General features: G+C 35.5%; 2 protein-coding genes, 1 long non-coding RNA gene and 1 pseudogene across 4 annotated transcripts; 3 read left to right on the top strand and 1 right to left on the bottom strand.

Moving 5' to 3' along the window:
- Positions 1-48: 48 nt before the first annotated feature.
- nit2 (nitrilase family, member 2) lies at positions 49-4,587 on the top strand. The gene is made up of 10 exons (XM_026265647.1): positions 49-162; positions 600-718; positions 822-942; positions 1,030-1,118; positions 1,683-1,776; positions 3,518-3,592; positions 3,677-3,755; positions 3,838-3,936; positions 4,022-4,077; positions 4,162-4,587. The coding sequence occupies exons 1-10, from the start codon at positions 135-137 to the stop codon at positions 4,254-4,256; spliced, it is 855 nt and encodes a 284-aa protein (XP_026121432.1). The 5' UTR covers positions 49-134; the 3' UTR covers positions 4,257-4,587.
- A 606-nt stretch (positions 4,588-5,193) lies between these two features.
- Positions 5,194-7,505, bottom strand: LOC113088765 (ICOS ligand-like). 2 transcript variants are annotated; one of them, XM_026255828.1, is made up of 5 exons: positions 7,289-7,505; positions 6,819-7,154; positions 6,443-6,727; positions 6,085-6,243; positions 5,194-6,010 (listed from the first exon to the last, which is right to left on the bottom strand). In XM_026255828.1, exons 1-5 carry the CDS (start codon positions 7,347-7,349, stop codon positions 5,931-5,933), a joined length of 921 nt encoding a protein of 306 aa, XP_026111613.1. In that variant the 5' UTR covers positions 7,350-7,505; the 3' UTR covers positions 5,194-5,930. The 2 variants fall into 2 exon arrangements, with proteins under 2 accessions (XP_026111613.1, XP_026111610.1); XM_026255825.1 differs by having other exon boundaries at positions 5,194-6,243.
- A 286-nt stretch (positions 7,506-7,791) lies between these two features.
- Positions 7,792-11,273, top strand: LOC113088938 (cystathionine gamma-lyase-like; annotated as a pseudogene).
- Positions 11,274-11,680: 407 nt separating this feature from the next.
- Positions 11,681-14,963, top strand: LOC113101453 (uncharacterized). Its single transcript, XR_003290120.1, has 6 exons — positions 11,681-11,843; positions 11,926-11,981; positions 12,389-13,780; positions 13,885-14,005; positions 14,093-14,174; positions 14,909-14,963. It is a non-coding gene; the product is annotated as an uncharacterized LOC113101453 (long non-coding RNA).
- The last annotated feature ends 1,469 nt before the right edge of the window (positions 14,964-16,432 follow it).

Here is a 16,432-nt window from a genome sequence, read left to right as displayed (position 1 = left end):
AGAAAAAAAAAATTCCAACCGAGGACTTTTATTTTGAATGTATTTTAGTGGGCGGAGATTGTCATGACATTGATATTTCTGTACTGTGTGTGTTCCGATCATTGACTGTATAAAAGGTTCCAAGCAGTATATCAATGTCTGGTATCTTAAAGGCAATGTCGAGTGAGTATATTTTTACATTCAGAGCGGTACAACGTTTAGATCGTGTTATTTGATATAGTTTAGTTGGTGATTATCTAAACGTAGCATATTAACACGCTTGATTTCACTTTGCATACAGCCTTCCATACTGTAAAGTTGTGGATTAATTAAATGCGAAATGTTTGAACCTAAAAACAATGTTTTGACTGCAGATGTGGTTCATACAGATCATGTTTTGACTGTTCATTTAACTTAAATCACCCAAAACTACAATAAAACAAAAATAGTGTTTTTGTTTTGACTGCACTTCCTTTGACAGAAGCAGAAAAGTGTAGAGAGTAGAAAAGTGTTCCAAAACAAAAATCTGCAAAGGAGGCTGCTGGTTAAAAGTTGAAAGAGTTGTGAATCATTGATCCTGCTGCAGCTAATAAACAAACAATTGATCTTCTGCCCCCTAGAGTTTCGTCTGGCTGTGGTTCAGTTACATGTTTCAAAGATCAAGGCAGACAACTTGGATAGGGCACAAAAACTAGTGAAGGAGGCTGCAGGACAAGGTGCAAAAGTTGTAGTCTTACCTGTGAGTATTACATTCTATATCTTAGGTTATGAATACTATATTAATATTGGTTTATACACAAATATGGCATTTAATAATCAATTATGTATATGTTTGTTTGAAGGAGTGCTTCAACTCCCCTTATGGAACTGGGTTCTTTGCTGAGTATGCTGAGAAGATCCCCGGAGAGTCCACAAAGGTGTTGTCGGAGGCAGCCAAGGATTGTGGGGTCTATTTAGTGGGCGGTGAGACCCTCAGACACAAACCAGCACGTTAGTGTGTTTGATGCCATTCATTTCCATGTCCCTCACATGACTGTGTCTTTGTTGTAGGTTCCATTCCTGAGGAGGATGGAGGAAAGCTCTATAACAGCTGTTTAGTTTTTGGACCTGATGGAAAGTTACTTGTCAAACACAGAAAAGTAAGTAACGGTAAAGACATTTTTTGTTACATAAGATTTCTACTTCAAATAAGTGCTGACCTTTTGAACTTTCAGTTTATCAGGGAATATTAAAAACATGTTTTATCAGCGTTTCAAAAAATATTAAGAAGCGGAACAGATATCAGCAATGATGATTATATTAAATGTTTATTGAGCTCCACATCAGCATATTAGAATGATTTCTGAAGGTTAATGTGAGACAGAAGACTGGAATAATGGCTGCTGGAAATTCAGCTTTACCAATACAGAAATAAATTACATTTTCATGATATTTAATATTTCATATTAGTGTTTTTACTGCATTTTTGATCAAATATATAAATGCAGTCTTGGTCAACTTAAGAGACTTCTTTAATATTTTTTTTTTATTCTTACTGACCCCTACACTTTGGAACAGTTGTGTGTAGATATGTATAATGTGTATAATATATTTCAGGATGTATTAACCAAGCTTTTGAGTAAACCGTTTGGCTTATTTAGAAGAAAAAAAAATGAATCAAACTTTTATGCATTTGTTCTCTTTTTATCTTAATATCCTTTCAGATTCATCTTTTTGATATTGATGTACCAGGGAAAATACGATTTCAGGAGTCTGAAACACTAAGTCCAGGAAACAGTTTATCCATGTTTGAAACCCGTGAGTGTGTATTATAGAAATCTTGTTCATGTATTTAATGAATGTACAGTATGCATTTCAATATATTAGAATGGCGTGGAAAAGTTCATTTCAGTAATTCAACTAAAACTTGTTTATTAAATAAATTTAACGCACACAGACTGAAATAGTTTAAGTCTTTGGTTGATGATTTTGGCTCACATTTAAGAAGTCCCACCAATTAAATCTTTACAAAATAGAATACTTATTAAAAAAAACATTGTTAGTGAAGGTTGGGCTTCTGGAAAGTATGTTCATTTACTGTACATGTACTCAATACTTGGTAGGGGCTCCTTTTGCTTTAATTACTGCCTCAATTCGGCGTGGCATGGAGGTGATGAGTTTGTGGCACTGCTGAGGAGGTATGGAAGCCCAGGTTTCTTTGACAGTGGCCTTTTGCTCATCTGCATATTTTGGTCTCTTGTTTCTCATTTTCCTCTTGACAATACCCCATAGATTCTCTCTGGTGTTCAGGAGTTTGCTGGCCAGTCAAGCACACCAACACTTGCTGGAAAAGGAAATCAGCATCTTCAAAAAGCTGGTCACCAGTAGGAAGCATGAAGTGCTTAAAAATTTCTTGGTAAACGGGTGCAGTGACTTTGTTTTAAAAAAACACAATGGAGACAAACCAGCAGATGACATTGCACCCCAAATCATCACAGACTGTGGCAGCGTCTCCACCCTTCCTCCAGACTCAAGGACTTTGGTTTTTTCAAATGAAATACAAAACTTGCTTAAATCTGAAAAGAGGACTTTAGATCACTGGGTAACAGTCCAGTTCTTCTTCTCCTTAGACCAGGTAAGACGCCTCTGACATTGTCTTTGGTTCAGCAAATTCCTTGACACGTCTGTGTGTGGTGGCTCTTAATGCCTTGACCCCAGCCTCAGTCCATTCCTTGTGAAGTTCACTCAAATTCTTGAATTGATTTTATTTGACAATCCTCAAAAGCCTGCGGTTTTCTCGGGTTGGTTGTGCATCTTTTTCTTCCACACTTTTTTTCTTCTACTCAACTTTCTGTTAACATGCTTGGATACAGCACTCTGTGAACAGCCAGCTTCTTGGCAATGAATGTTTATGGCTTACCCTCCTTGTGAAGGGTGTCAATGATTGTCTTTTGGACAACTGTCAGATCAGCAGTCTTCCCCATGATTGTGTAGCCTAGTGAACCAAACTGAGAGACCATTGTTTCAAGGCTCAGGAAACCTTTGCAGGTGCTTTGAGTTGATTAACATGTCACCATATTCTATTTTGCTGAGATAGTGAATTGGTGGGGTTTTGTTAAATATTTCATTGTCAAGATAATCACAATTAAAAGAACCAAAGACTTAAACTACTTGAGTCTGTGTGCACTGAATTTATTTGAATTTATTTAGTTGAACTTTTCCATGACATTCTAATTTCTTGGTATGCACCTGTATATTATTGCTTATTGGCCAATATTAGAGGTGTTTTTGTTTTGTTTTTTTTTTTTTTTTATATCAGAATCAATGTTGGGTATATATAAGCCAATTTTATGCATGCACATTTCTCTTTATTTTTACATTTAGTAATGATCTGTAAAAACATATAAAGATAATATGTAATCGTATCGACCACAACAGGTGCATAACAATTGCCTCATCAGAATTGGCCAGAATATAAATATTGGTGCATTGCCAATGTTACCTTTTATTTTTGCTCTCTCCATATGTGAAATCATACAGTTTATGTATTTCTTTGCAGCATTTTGTAAAGTAGGTGTGGGAATATGTTATGACATCAGGTTTGCAGAGCTTGCACACATCTATGCTAAGAAAGGTGAGAATGTAAATGTAAAATTTTATTAAAATGTAACTATGTAGGCATACTTGAAATGATTTCCTCTTGTATCTGTCTATGTAGGTTGCCAGCTTTTAGTATATCCTGGTGCCTTCAATATGACCACCGGTCCAGCTCACTGGGAGCTGCTGCAGAGGGGGAGGTCAGTATACCAGGCCACATGGAGTTACTAAACTATTAAGTTCCCCAGGCCTGCTGTAATACAGTTTGTGTCCTTTTCACAGGGCAGTAGATAATCAGGTATATGTGGCCACTGCTTCACCAGCAAGAGATGAAAGTGCCAGCTATGTGTCGTGGGGCCACAGCACTGTGGTTAACCCTTGGTCAGTGCTTTATGTCTCATTAATGACAGATTGTGTATATATTTGCATGTATTACTAATAGAACTGTGCCCACTTTTCCATGCAGGGGGGAGGTAATTGCCAAAGCTGGACCAAAGGAATCTGTTCTCTATGCTGACATAGGTATATTTCTGTGTTTTACATTTACAAAAAGTGTGAGCTGTAGAGCCAGTTGGTATTAATGCAAACATACTCTTCTGCTTGTAGACCTGCAGTATTTGGCTGATGTGCGCCAGCAGATCCCAATCACCACACAGCGACGGAATGATCTATACAGTGTTAACAGTGTTCAGGAGGGCTGAACTCTCATTCACACGAAGCACTACAGTGGACTTTAAGACAGACTAAATCAGCACTTTGAGTTAGACACAAGTCTTCATCAGTGTAATGTGGGGCATCGCACAACAAAGATGTTTGAATTAATGTGAACAACAATTGTTCTGATGTTTCTCTTACAATGAAAATTCTATTTGGAATAGATGAAAGAAGTTGTGAGTACAGTGGACCGTTGTTTCTGGGCAGGTAAAGTGCTGCATCAGTATGAGGAACGTATTAAGCATTATATATATAATTTAGTTTTCTGTCATTGTATTAAATCCAAAAGAGATTAAAATATTATCTGGAAAATTCTTACTTCATAATAAGTTATCTCCTTTTTTTTGTGTGTGTGTGTGTGTGAGAGAGAGAGAGAGAGAGAGAGAGAGAGAGAGAGAGAGAGAGAGAGAGTGTGTGAGAGATCGAGCCCATCCGACCCACAAAGTCCCCCATGAGGGCCTTCAATTGGAGTAAATAAATTAATAATGCAGGACAGAACCAAAAAATTATAGATATCACTGAATTCATATAATATACAATATAATAATACATTTTTGTCACATAGAAAGGCACTTTAAAGTAAAGCATTGATTTTGAGCCAGAATAGCAAGAAATGTACTGCTTATAAATTCTGTGATCATTTCCTCATCCTTTTGTGGAACACAAAAGAAGATATTTTGTATTTTACAAAACCATTTTGGTTAAACTTGATTTCTATAGACAATTCTTTTTTTTAATTTCTTAAATGATCTTTTATGTGCTACAGAAGAAAGAAATTTAAACAGGTTTTGAATGACATGATATTGAGTAAATGATTTTTGGTTGAATCTCCCTTTAAGAATGTTATTATTTGTATGCATACATATTAATAGTTAAGAACTATCAGGAATAATTAGGAAGTAATGTGGGTTACCACAGAAAGACATTTTAACTATTGACAAACTAGAGCCTCAGAGTAATTATATACAAGTTTTGATTTCTGTCTCTCGTAGGTCTTTTATTTACAATGACTTTGATACAATAGTGAAACTATTACACAGCGATTAAAAGGCAAGTATGTTTATATAAGAAAATCTGGTGTTAAAATTGTCTTTATGCCACATCCCGTGCTGCTGAATATATTTTAATTATATTTATTCTCAACATCACCCCTCAATGGATAATAGAGAGAATGACATGATGGTAATATATATGACTTTTACAGTAACTCATCTGCATTTGTGCTCCAGCCTGTCTAACTACTTCAGGTTAAACGGGTAAAGTTATGAAAGTTGTTTTGAGCTCTTTCCCAACAACATAGCATGTCGTGGATATTTATCATGGTCTAAAAATGTTAGATGTGAGTGTATGTGTAACTTGTCTAAATATTTACTAAGAAAGAGTTCCTGAACTGTTCATCTCTGTATTTTGAAAATAGATACATTAATATTCTTTGCGTTATGCAACTGTATGCAGTTGCAGGTCTTTTGTTTAGCCGATCGTATGGAAAAAGGGAGGCTATTCAGTGAAAGAATTGTATAAATCAGTGGCCTCGAAAGAAGTCTGTACCGGCTCAAGATGATTCATCCTCTGAAATGAAACAGAATCACTTCCAGTCCATCACAATTAATAAAAATGACATAAGTTAGTCGTGTCAACCCAGAATGCCTTTCCAAACCATGTTACACATCAGTCTCAGGACTGGAAGCCCATTGCTTCAAATCAAACACGATCATGTCAGTGCCCTCCCAACATGAATCATCTGCAACACAAAGGAATGAGAGTCATATAACAAAATCACACCGTTAGATCCGTAAATAAACAGCACTTCAGTACCTCCACATCTGTGTTGCTTTCTTTTTTGATCTCGGTCCCATTTCTTCTGGAAATATAGAGATGTAGCCACCAGTAAGGAAACAACCACACACAGAGCAGCGCTGAAGACCCATATGTGCTCTGACAACCGTCTCTCTGACTTCCTTGACAAAAAAACAACTGAACACATGCAAAAATCACATATAGTTTTCATAATTTTTTTTTTCATTGTATGGCTTTATTAACTGTACATTTCCAGCTAAATCTAATTTTGACTTCTGTGCTCTTCATGTTACAGGACATCTACATGTTTTACATTTTATCTGATGTATGCAAAAATAAAACCCAGCAACATTACTGCAACTGAGGAGAGACTTACAGTTTGTTGCCTTTAAAGTTTCATTCAGCAGCTTGTTTTCTATAACACAGGATACAGCAGTGTCCACTGAGATGTTGATAGATAGAACAGTTGTTATGTTGTAGAGTTCAGACTGAGGTAGAGTAGTCATATATGTTGTGACTGACGTTTCTGGAGGACGCTGCGTGTGGTTGACAAGCCAGTAGATGGACGGAGAAGGAAATCCTCCTAAAGAATTGCAAAGCAAGCTGGTTTCTGCACCATACACTCCATTCGCTCTCAGTAGAGTAGGACGGCTGAAATGACCTGCAAATAAATAGAATGAATGCTTGAAACCAAAATAAGCATCAGAAAGTCAAAGTAGCAAGTATGGGTGCCTTCAATATTTTATCCTTACCTGCTATGGTGAGACAGACAGTGCAGACCAGAGAGCTTCTATTTTGACCCAGAAGCTTAAGATTAAAACTGTAATTGTGTGCATCTGATAAATGTATATCATGTAACTCCACTGAGAAATCTCCAGTTTTTGGAGCCAAAGATGACACAGTAGTCCGGTTACTGTGGGACACATTTTGCATCTCCACTTTTCCCTCCATCCAGAATGCAGTGTGAACTATTTCCATTCCTCTTTTCCATTCAGATGAGATGTGGAGTAAAGTCAAATTTTTTACCCCATTATAAACACAGGGAAGGATGGCGCGCTCCCCAATCACTCCGACTATGCATTCATCAGCTGAATTGTAAGAGATCAAAAATAAATCTTGAATTTAAGGTATAGCCTATGGCCTATAGTCTAGAGTATACATCTTATCTTTCAAGCCAGAAGAGTCAACTGAGCTGGAACTAATTCACACCCACATGACTTACCTTGTACTGAGAAGAAACTTGAGATGCAAAGTAGCAGAACAACGAAACAAGTATCTTTCATCGCTTAAAAATAGTCATGTGATTGATTTGTGTCTAAAGTGTACCTCAGATAAGGAGACAGACACAGCGAACTGATATCACACTGCTATGAAACTGCAGTCATATTAATTCAGTGGGCTGTGCCCAAAACCAATATGACCTGTCAAACAGGCAAAGACCTGTCTACCACTACAGAGTGAGTATACAGTCAAATGAGTTTCACTTCCTGGTGATTTTAAGAAAGTGCAAGGAAAAGCACATGCCAAACAAACAAAAAACAAATAATACAAAATCTCTCTCTCTCTCTGTGTGTGTGTACATGTCAGTTATTTATAAATACATGCATAAAATAATTCTTAAAAAGATTTGATGACAAATTGCATCTTTTTTCTTTCACTTTTGCTTCAATAAACTCCGAATTTTCTGTTTATTGAAACTTAGTAAGGTAGTTATTAAGTTAAGGTATGGGTAGGATTAAGGGATCTAAAATTGGTCATGTAGAATAATACCTATACCTATAGAATAATACCTTGGAATAAACCTAATAATGTCTTGGAATAAACCTTTCTTCAAATCTAGATGACTAAATTAGTTGGATATTAATGGTGATGATCCATTTGTTGTTATCAGCAGGATTCACTTTGCAAATTACAAGTCAGGCCTATTTGTGTTAATATTGGATAAATTAACAAAATTTGACATTGAAACATCACCACATCTTAAGGAGAAATTCTTCAGTATAATGCTCAGTTGCCCTGCTTTAAAGCATTCATCTGGTTTTGGCTAGTTTAAGCCAGTGTTAGCTGATTTAAAATGGTCTCCTAGACCCAAACCCTTCTGGAGGATCAAGTCAACAAATGATAAGATACCTTTACGGTTACAGATTGCATCAGCAAAGATGCTGCATTAACTGAAATTTGACTGATTATTTACTCAACAATTACATTTCATAGGAAGCTGGTTTAAGTAAAAAGATCATGTTCCCTTGTGAACTGTGTTTCTTCATAAAAAAAATTATACCACAAAATAACAGTACCAACTTTCCTGTACTTTTTAATCTGGTATTTACTTAGATTAGACCTCTTTAATGTTTTTTTGTTAATTCCTCATTCACAGAGTTTACATTTCCTTTACAATAAAAAAAAAAAAAAAAAAAAAAAACTGGTTTGTGTAGTATTTTGAATTCCAAGGTTTTCCCTGTTATTTTATTCTGCCAGGGTTTTGAGTACAGCAGGAGTGGAAATCCCACGAGAAACTGTCTTGAGAGAGCAGTTGCTGCTTTGGATGGTGCACAATTCTGCGAGTCCGTCACCAACACATTTATATGATATGCTATATGACATTGCCATAATCTAAAGCTCTGTCTGACTTTTCTGATAGGTCTCGCTCTTTCCTCTGGATTGGCTGCAACTTTGACCAACACACATCTTTTTAAGGCTGGAGATGGAATTTTGTGCATGAATGATGTTTATGGAGGTGAGTTACTGCTCCTTGTAGCTAATAAATAAAATGAGATTTGACACTAGTTGAGTCTTGCTGAGTCTGTCATGTATTTCCCATCAGGAACAAATGAGTATCTCTCAAAAATAACTGTGGAATTTGGCCTTGATGTCTCTTTTGCTGACCTCACAAAGTTAGAGGAGCTAAAGGCAGCTCTAAAACCAAATACAAAGGTACACTTGGTAGAGAAAGCATTAAAAAAAGGGATTGATGGGGAAATATTTGCTCACCTGATTAAACCCGACAATAACATGTTAATTAGATTTGGGAAGTACCGCACCTAACTAAAATTGCATACTGAATATTTAATTTTACATGATGTCTACAGATGGTGTGGACTGAAACACCCACAAACCCTACAATGAAGGTTGTGGACATCAAGGGCTGTGCAGATATTGTCCATGAGTACAACAAGGACATAATTGTGGTTGTGGACAACACTTTCATGTCAGCCTATTTTCAGGTATGAACATTTGCATTATTTTAATACATAACCCAGTGCTGCTGGTGTTTGATGAATATAATCATAATCTCAGAAAATAAAGGAATATTAATATGTCCAACGAGTAATGCCTTAATGTTTCACACTATGCTACTAATTAAAAAGTGATTTCAGATAAATGTACCTTTTTATTATGCACTGAGTACAATACTTAAGTATCATTTAGAAGATTCCAGTGCAGGGATTGAATTTCCTTATAAAGAAACTAAATACTGACTTAAATATTAAACAGTTTTTCTCTTACCTGGAACAGCGCCCCCTTGCACTTGGAGCAGACATCGGCATGTACTCTGCAACAAAGTACATGAATGGTAAAAATAAATACAAAAATTACTTCAGCCTTTTGTATAACTGAAACTTTGTTGATCAAAATGAAAATGATCCATGTTATTCCAGGACACAGTGATGTTGTGATGGGACTGATTTCTCTCAACCGTGATGACATCTATAAACGACTGAAGTTTTTGCAGAGTGGTAAGGATCTATCTTTCAGTCAGTAAGTCTGTCTGTCTACACACAGATACACACACGCACACATTATTCAAAATATTTTTAAGTAATCAGAAGGGCAAGGAATCATAGGCCACTAAACATATCATCAAAGACTGTTAAAGGTTCAGCTCGGTGTTATAATGTACAGTACATAAACATGCTGAAGATGTGTTTTAACATGACCAAGAGAGGCACCAGTTAGAAGTTCTTTTATCTACACTATTGGGAGTGTCTTGTAAGGGAAAACAATTCTTATTACGTTACTTGTCCTTCAGGTAATATCAGTAATATCCTGTTTTAATATCTGCTGCTGATATTTCCCTTTTGTTATTGCATGTAGTGTAATCTCACTATGAAAATCCTTGTGTAATCAATAATTTGAGCAAATTATATTTTTTCCAGTTTTATCACATACTTTCCACCTGTCACACTGTTACAGTCCTAATGTGATGATTAAACCTTGAGCTTTCTTTCTTTTTTTTCTTTTTTTTAGCAATACATTGCAGAATTGTGCCTGATTGAAATGCAAAAAAAAATGAGCTTGAGCATAGCAGAAGCAAAGGGTTCATTTTCATCTCCCTTCCTCTCTATTTTCTTCAGCTCTTGGGACTGTGCCTTCTCCCTTTGACTGTTATATGTGCAATCAGGGTCTGAAGACACTTCACGTGAGAATGAAGCAGCACTTTAGGAACGCAATGGCTGCGGCACAGTTTCTGGAGAAATATTATTGTGACTTTATATAAAAATGCATGTTAGACAATTTTGGCAAGTTGTTCAAACAGCCCATCTGAATATAATGATAACATAATTTATTCCTGTGATGGAAAATCTGAATTTTCAACAGTCATAACTGCAGTCTTTAGTGTCACATGATCCATTAGAAACCATTCTAATATGATGATTTGGTGCCCAAAAACATTTCTTTATGCATGTTCTTAAATAATAATTATAATTCTATTATAATTGATATTGTTACAGTTGAAAACGGCTGTTGTGTCCTGTATGTATCCTGTAATGTGAGTTTAAATGTAAAAAAAAAAAAAAAAAAAAAAGTTAAATAAATCTTACATTACACTTTTGAATAGTAGTTTACATGCTTCAAAACTGAACTGGATTATTCATAATGAACTGATACTGATAGATCTTAATCATCTCTTTTCCTTCAGGTCTTCCATCCCTCAGCATGAGCTGACAAAGAGGCAGTGCACAGGATGTCCTGGGATGATCTCTTTCTATATCAAAGGAAAACTGGAGCACGCCTCAACTTTCCTCTTTAAAGAATTTTACATTGTTTTATGCATTTCAGTTGTTTGCACTTGCTGATTGTCTTGGTGGTGTTGAGAGTCTAGCAGAGCACCCATAAGTATATCCAAATCCACTTGACATATAAAAAAAAGCATTAAAGGGGGGGTGAAATGCTCGTTTTCACTCAATATCCTGTTAATCTTGAGTACATATAGAGTAGTACTGCATCCTTCATAAATCCAAAAAGTCTTCCGTTTTATTATATTCATAAGAGAAAGATAGTCTGTACCGATTTTTCCCAGAAAAACACGACCGGCTGGAGGCGTGACATGTGGGCGGAGCTAAAGAATCACAAGCGCCAGTAGGCTTTTGTGTTGAGAGCATGTGGAAGCTGTGACATTACCGTGAGGGAAAACCCATCATTCAAAACAAACCATGGCTTACAGTCAGATTCAGCCGTTTATTTATGATCCAGAATCAGATCCAGAGGCTGAAACTGAACGAGAGCAGCAGCAGCAACGACTCGCTCCGAGCGGGGCTCGAACCTGAGTCTCTGGCATGGGAGGGGACGCACTAACAAGGAGGCAGAGATATTTGAAGCAGTTTTACTCACCGCCTGTGGTTCCAACACATGATCGTGACCCTTTTTCCTTGGGATTGCATCATCCTTAAGAAATAAACGATACGCAAATCAAAAAGATTTATATGAAGAAAAAAAAATTTGTGGTGACATTTCATCCACCTCCATTTCCCATGGTGCACTCCTTCATTTCTAGAGTAAGTATGACTCATGTTTCTGTGGCTGAAAATGAGAAGAAAGAGCTGGGCATTAGTGATACGCTCATCCGTTTGTCTGTAGGCCTGGAGGATGAAGAAAATATTATTGCAGACCTAGACCAAGCCCTTGCTGCTGCAGTGAGTAGTTCAGAACACATTTCATTTTTGCATACATTTCATTCATTGACTCACATGATAAGAATTGTGTCAACATTTTAGAAACATTCAGTGACAATAGTTTTTTTTTTTTTTTTTGAGTGAAATTATAATTTCAGCTAGAAAGCTTATTTTATTTGGCAAGGAAGCATAATTTTGTTCTAAGTCACAATAAAGATGTTTATAAAATTACAAAAGATTTATATTGTAAATAAATATTGTTCTTTTGAACTATACATTAAATAATCATAAAAATGTATAGCAGTTACCACCAATATGAAGAAGTAAACCTTTTTTGTAGTTTATAATATAATATTTTATTTAGAAGCAAATCAGGACATGAATTTTGGGTGATATTTATTTATTTAATTTATTCTTTCTTTTACCAGGAAGGTTCCATTGAGAAATAGAATCTCTTCCTCCAGGCAGTCTCAGTCAAGATGGCTACATAAAGTTTCACTTAAAGAACACAATGCACAATTTAAACAACATATACAATTAAATATATTAGGGCTGCACGATTATGACAAAAATCATAATTGTTAATTATTCCCTTGAAATTGTGATTGCTATTTAATAATTATGATTATCCCAGTTAGCATTGAATTATGTTTATACAATTGTTTGATGCAACTGCATGCCATATTTTTATATGAAAATAAACAAGCTGAAAACACTCTTAACTAATTGGATTGGTTTCTTCTATGAATTACAAAAAAGTAAATTATTATAATGTTATACTACAACTAAAACTAAAACAATGGAAAAGCCCTTAAGAAAAAAAAACATATCTTAAGCATGGAGAATAACATAAGTGGACTTTGAACAATTAATTGCCGCTTTGAACAATTATGTAATTTTAGCATTCATAATTGTAATTGCGATTAGAAATTTGATTAATTGTGCAGCCCTAAAATATATGAAAGATCAATGATAACAGCAGCATGATTCCTTCAGTGCAGCTTGCAGTAGATGGAATTGATTCTAAGTAAAATTATGGCTTGCATATTATTCCATAACCAGAGTGCATAAAGAGAAAAAACACTTTTTAACACGCTCTGAATAAACCCTAGGAACATTCAAATGAGTAACAGTAGTTGATATAGTAAAGATGTACTTGATATAGTAATATGATATAAGACTAGAGATGTAAGTAGTTAGTTTTTTTCCTCACAGTGCCTTTGCAACAAATAATAACATACTAATTATCCTTCTGTGATATAAGCAGGACCAACCATATGATATATAGCATACAATGATGAGTATGTGAACTAGTATTGATTCCAAAAACATAATATACACAGTCCTACTTTTTCTTTTGAAACCAGATCAGATTTGGTGTAATTGTGAAGCAAATCACTGAGCAATGTGATTGCTTGACTTGACAACATATGACCACAGTAATAGTTGAAATGTTTTGCAGAAATAATTTCACAGCAAATAATTAAAAAGCCATGTATTCTAAGGACATAACCCTCCATATGTATCATATCATTTGTGATTATGTGTTTTTACAATGTCTCTGTGTCACCCGAGTCTGGCCATATTCGAAATGAGTCCGAAAATATCCTGTGATGCTGAATTCTGGAGTAATGACTGGAGTATTCATTTAAATAAAAATATTATATTATGTTTTAACTGCAGATGTGGTTCATACAGATCATGTTTTGACTGTGCAATTAACTAAAATCACTCAAAACTACAATGAAACTAACTTAGGAAGAGCACAAAAACTAGTGAAGGAGGCTGCGGGACAAGGTGCAAAAGTTGTAGTCTTAACTGTGAGTATTACATTCTATATATTAGGTTATGAATACTATATTAATATTGGTTTATAAAAAAAATATGGCATTTAATAATCAATTATGTATATGTTTGTTTGAAGGAGTGCTTCAACTCCCCTTATGGAACTGGGTTCTTTGCTGAGTATGCTGAGAAGATCCCCGGAGAGTCCACAAAGGTGTTGTCGGAGGCAGCCAAGGATTGTGGGGTCTATTTAGTGGGCGGTGAGACCCTCAGACACAAACCAGCACGTTAGTGTGTTTGATGCCATTCATTTCCATGTCCCTCACATGACTGTGTCTTTGTTGTAGGTTCCATTCCTGAGGAGGAAAGCTGTATAACAGCTGCTTAGTTTTTGGACCTGATGGAAAGTCACTTGTCAAACACAGAAAAGTAAGTGACAGTAAAATCTTTTATAATGTTTCAGAAGATTGTTCTTAAAATTTAGTTGAGTCTTGTTTTTTTTCTGTAGACTATTAGAGTAATGTTATCTATCTCGCTCTCTCTATATATAAACCTGAAAATAAACAGTTACAGCTGAATTTACATGTAATAATATAGCAAAATTGTTCAACATTTAGTTAATATTGAAATTTAACAGAATAACTTAACACTTAAGTTGCTTAAGTACTTTAAGATTAAAAACTTTGATTGGTAGATGAACAGTAAAAAAGGTTACCGTAATAGTAAGTTTAAATGACAGCTTTCATGGAAAAGCAGGACTAGCATTCATCTAGGTTGAATTTAATGGAAAGGTTGGACATGGCATGATAACTAATTTGCAAGTGAACTGAAATGTTGTACAAGGCTAAATTATGTCTTTTAATTTCATGTGTATTGCAGGATTATATGTTACTTTGTGAGGAATACTAAATGAAGGATTTTTTTTTTTTTTTTACTTATTAAAAATATTGCTCCAGGATTGGGAAAACATTTCCCACCAGAAAACAATTCGGGAATACCAGTTCTTATTTATAATTTAAGCTATACAAATTAGTGATTCAGTGTCTAAGGAGTGCAAGGGGAGGAAAAATAAACAGTTACATCTCTGTTTTCTGGCTCAGTGACACCGGTTTCGTGCATAGTTGTATGGGTTGGTATGGTAACTGTGCCCTCTTTTCATGCAGGGGTGAAGTTGACAAAAGCTGGGTCAGAGGAGGCTTCTGTATATGCTGACATAGGTGAGTTTGGTAACAGTTGTGTTTAGATCATTAAAAGTAAAAGCTGCACAGAATGTTTAAAACTGCTATTTACAAAAATGCTATTTCAGTAGGCTCTTTATATTGTTTGGTCCTTGTGGCGAGTGGGGCGGGACCGAGAGGCGTGGGGACGAGGAGTGAGGCCAGGTGTAGTGATTGAAGATGAGCTGCACCTGGCCTCACTCCTCGTTCCCACGCCTCTCGGCCCCGCCCCACTCGCCACAGTCCTGTTCATGTAACACGATACAAAAAATAATATACCATCATCAGTGACATCCATTCAGCATGTTAAAATAGTAATAAAACTAAAAAGCTCAAGTATGTTCACTGTTTTAATGCTTCTGTTTGTAAAAGATATCAGTCGCAGTGACTAAAAGCAGTAGGTGTGGTTAACCACAGTGCAGACATTTGATTTACTGTCAGGAACAAATGCCTCACAGTTTGTACTTTTAGTACTAATCTTGTTGTATGTACAATACAACGATTTGAATTATGCTTCCCTGAAGCTTTTAATTTACACTTTCTTTGATAGAATACTGAACACATTACACAGTGATTAATATAACTGTGAAAATATAAAAACTGAAAATGCAGTGCTAAAATAGTCTTTCTGCCATATTCAGCAATGCTGAATATATATAAAAAATATTTTAGTTATATTTTTGTTGACTAAATTACTAATACAGTAACAAATACAGTATTTGTGCTCCAGCCTGTCCAACTATTTCAGGTCAAACAGGTTTAAATTATGAAAGGGTTTTTTGTGTGTGTGCTCTTTCCAGACAACATAACTTGTTGGGGATATTTATCATGGTCTAAACATTTAGATATCTAATCCAAACATCTTAAAATAATTCAGCTATATTTTTAGATGTTTAATAATGAATGTGTTAGAGATGTTATGTATTTGGAAGACAGATACATTCATATTCTTTGCTTGATATGTTTTATTCTATCGTATGCAGTTGCAGGTGTTTTGTTTAGCTGATTGTATTAGAAAAGTAGGATATTCAATATAAGAAAAGCTTAAACCAGTGGTTTTGAATGAAGTTTGCGCCATCTCGAGCTGATTCATCCTCTGAAATCACTTCCAGTATTCCAGTATTTCTAAACCATGTTACACATCAGTCTTAGGACTGGAAGCCCATTGCTCCACATCGAACAAGATCATGTCATTGCCCTCCTAACATGAATCATCTGCAACACAATGGAATGGTCGTATAACAAAGTCACACAGATCATCAAGTATATAGAATTTCCACATTTCCATTTCTTTATTTTTCGATCTCTGGCCGAATTTCTGATTACTGTATTGCTCACATCTTACATCACTGACTCAGCAGGTTGTTTTTTATGACGCAGGATATGGCTGTGTCTGCTCAGATGTTATTAAAACACTGGATTCTTTACCATTCACTTCATTCTCTCTAAATAAAGTAGGGTAGCTGAAAT

The sequence above is a fragment of the Carassius auratus genome, chromosome 6 (assembly GCF_003368295.1).
Source record: "Carassius auratus strain Wakin chromosome 6, ASM336829v1, whole genome shotgun sequence".
In the NCBI taxonomy this organism is placed as follows: domain Eukaryota; kingdom Metazoa; phylum Chordata; class Actinopteri; order Cypriniformes; family Cyprinidae; genus Carassius; species Carassius auratus.
Note: the sequence above shows the minus strand (reverse complement) of the source record. Positions and strands in the feature narration are given on the sequence as shown.

What these genes read in the sequence shown, in the direction of transcription:
- nit2 (XM_026265647.1), top strand. Translation starts at nt 135, where the DNA reads ATGTCTGGTATCTTAAAGGCAATGTCGA. An exon ending in TGGGGTCTATTTAGTGGGCG is followed by an intron (nt 943 to 1,029) that starts GTGAGACCCTCA and finishes TCTTTGTTGTAG; the next exon opens with GTTCCATTCCTGAGGAGGAT. An exon ending in TTTATCCATGTTTGAAACCC is followed by an intron (nt 1,777 to 3,517) that starts GTGAGTGTGTAT and finishes ATTTCTTTGCAG; the next exon opens with CATTTTGTAAAGTAGGTGTG.
- LOC113088765 (XM_026255825.1), bottom strand. Translation starts at nt 7,349, where the DNA reads ATGAAAGATACTTGTTTCGTTGTTCTGCTACTTTGCATCTCAAGTTTC. An exon ending in TGTCTGTCTCACCATAGCAG is followed by an intron (nt 6,728 to 6,818) that starts GTAAGGATAAAA and finishes ATTTATTTGCAG; the next exon opens with GTCATTTCAGCCGTCCTACT. An exon ending in AACTTTAAAGGCAACAAACT is followed by an intron (nt 6,244 to 6,442) that starts GTAAGTCTCTCC and finishes GCATGTGTTCAG; the next exon opens with TTGTTTTTTTGTCAAGGAAG.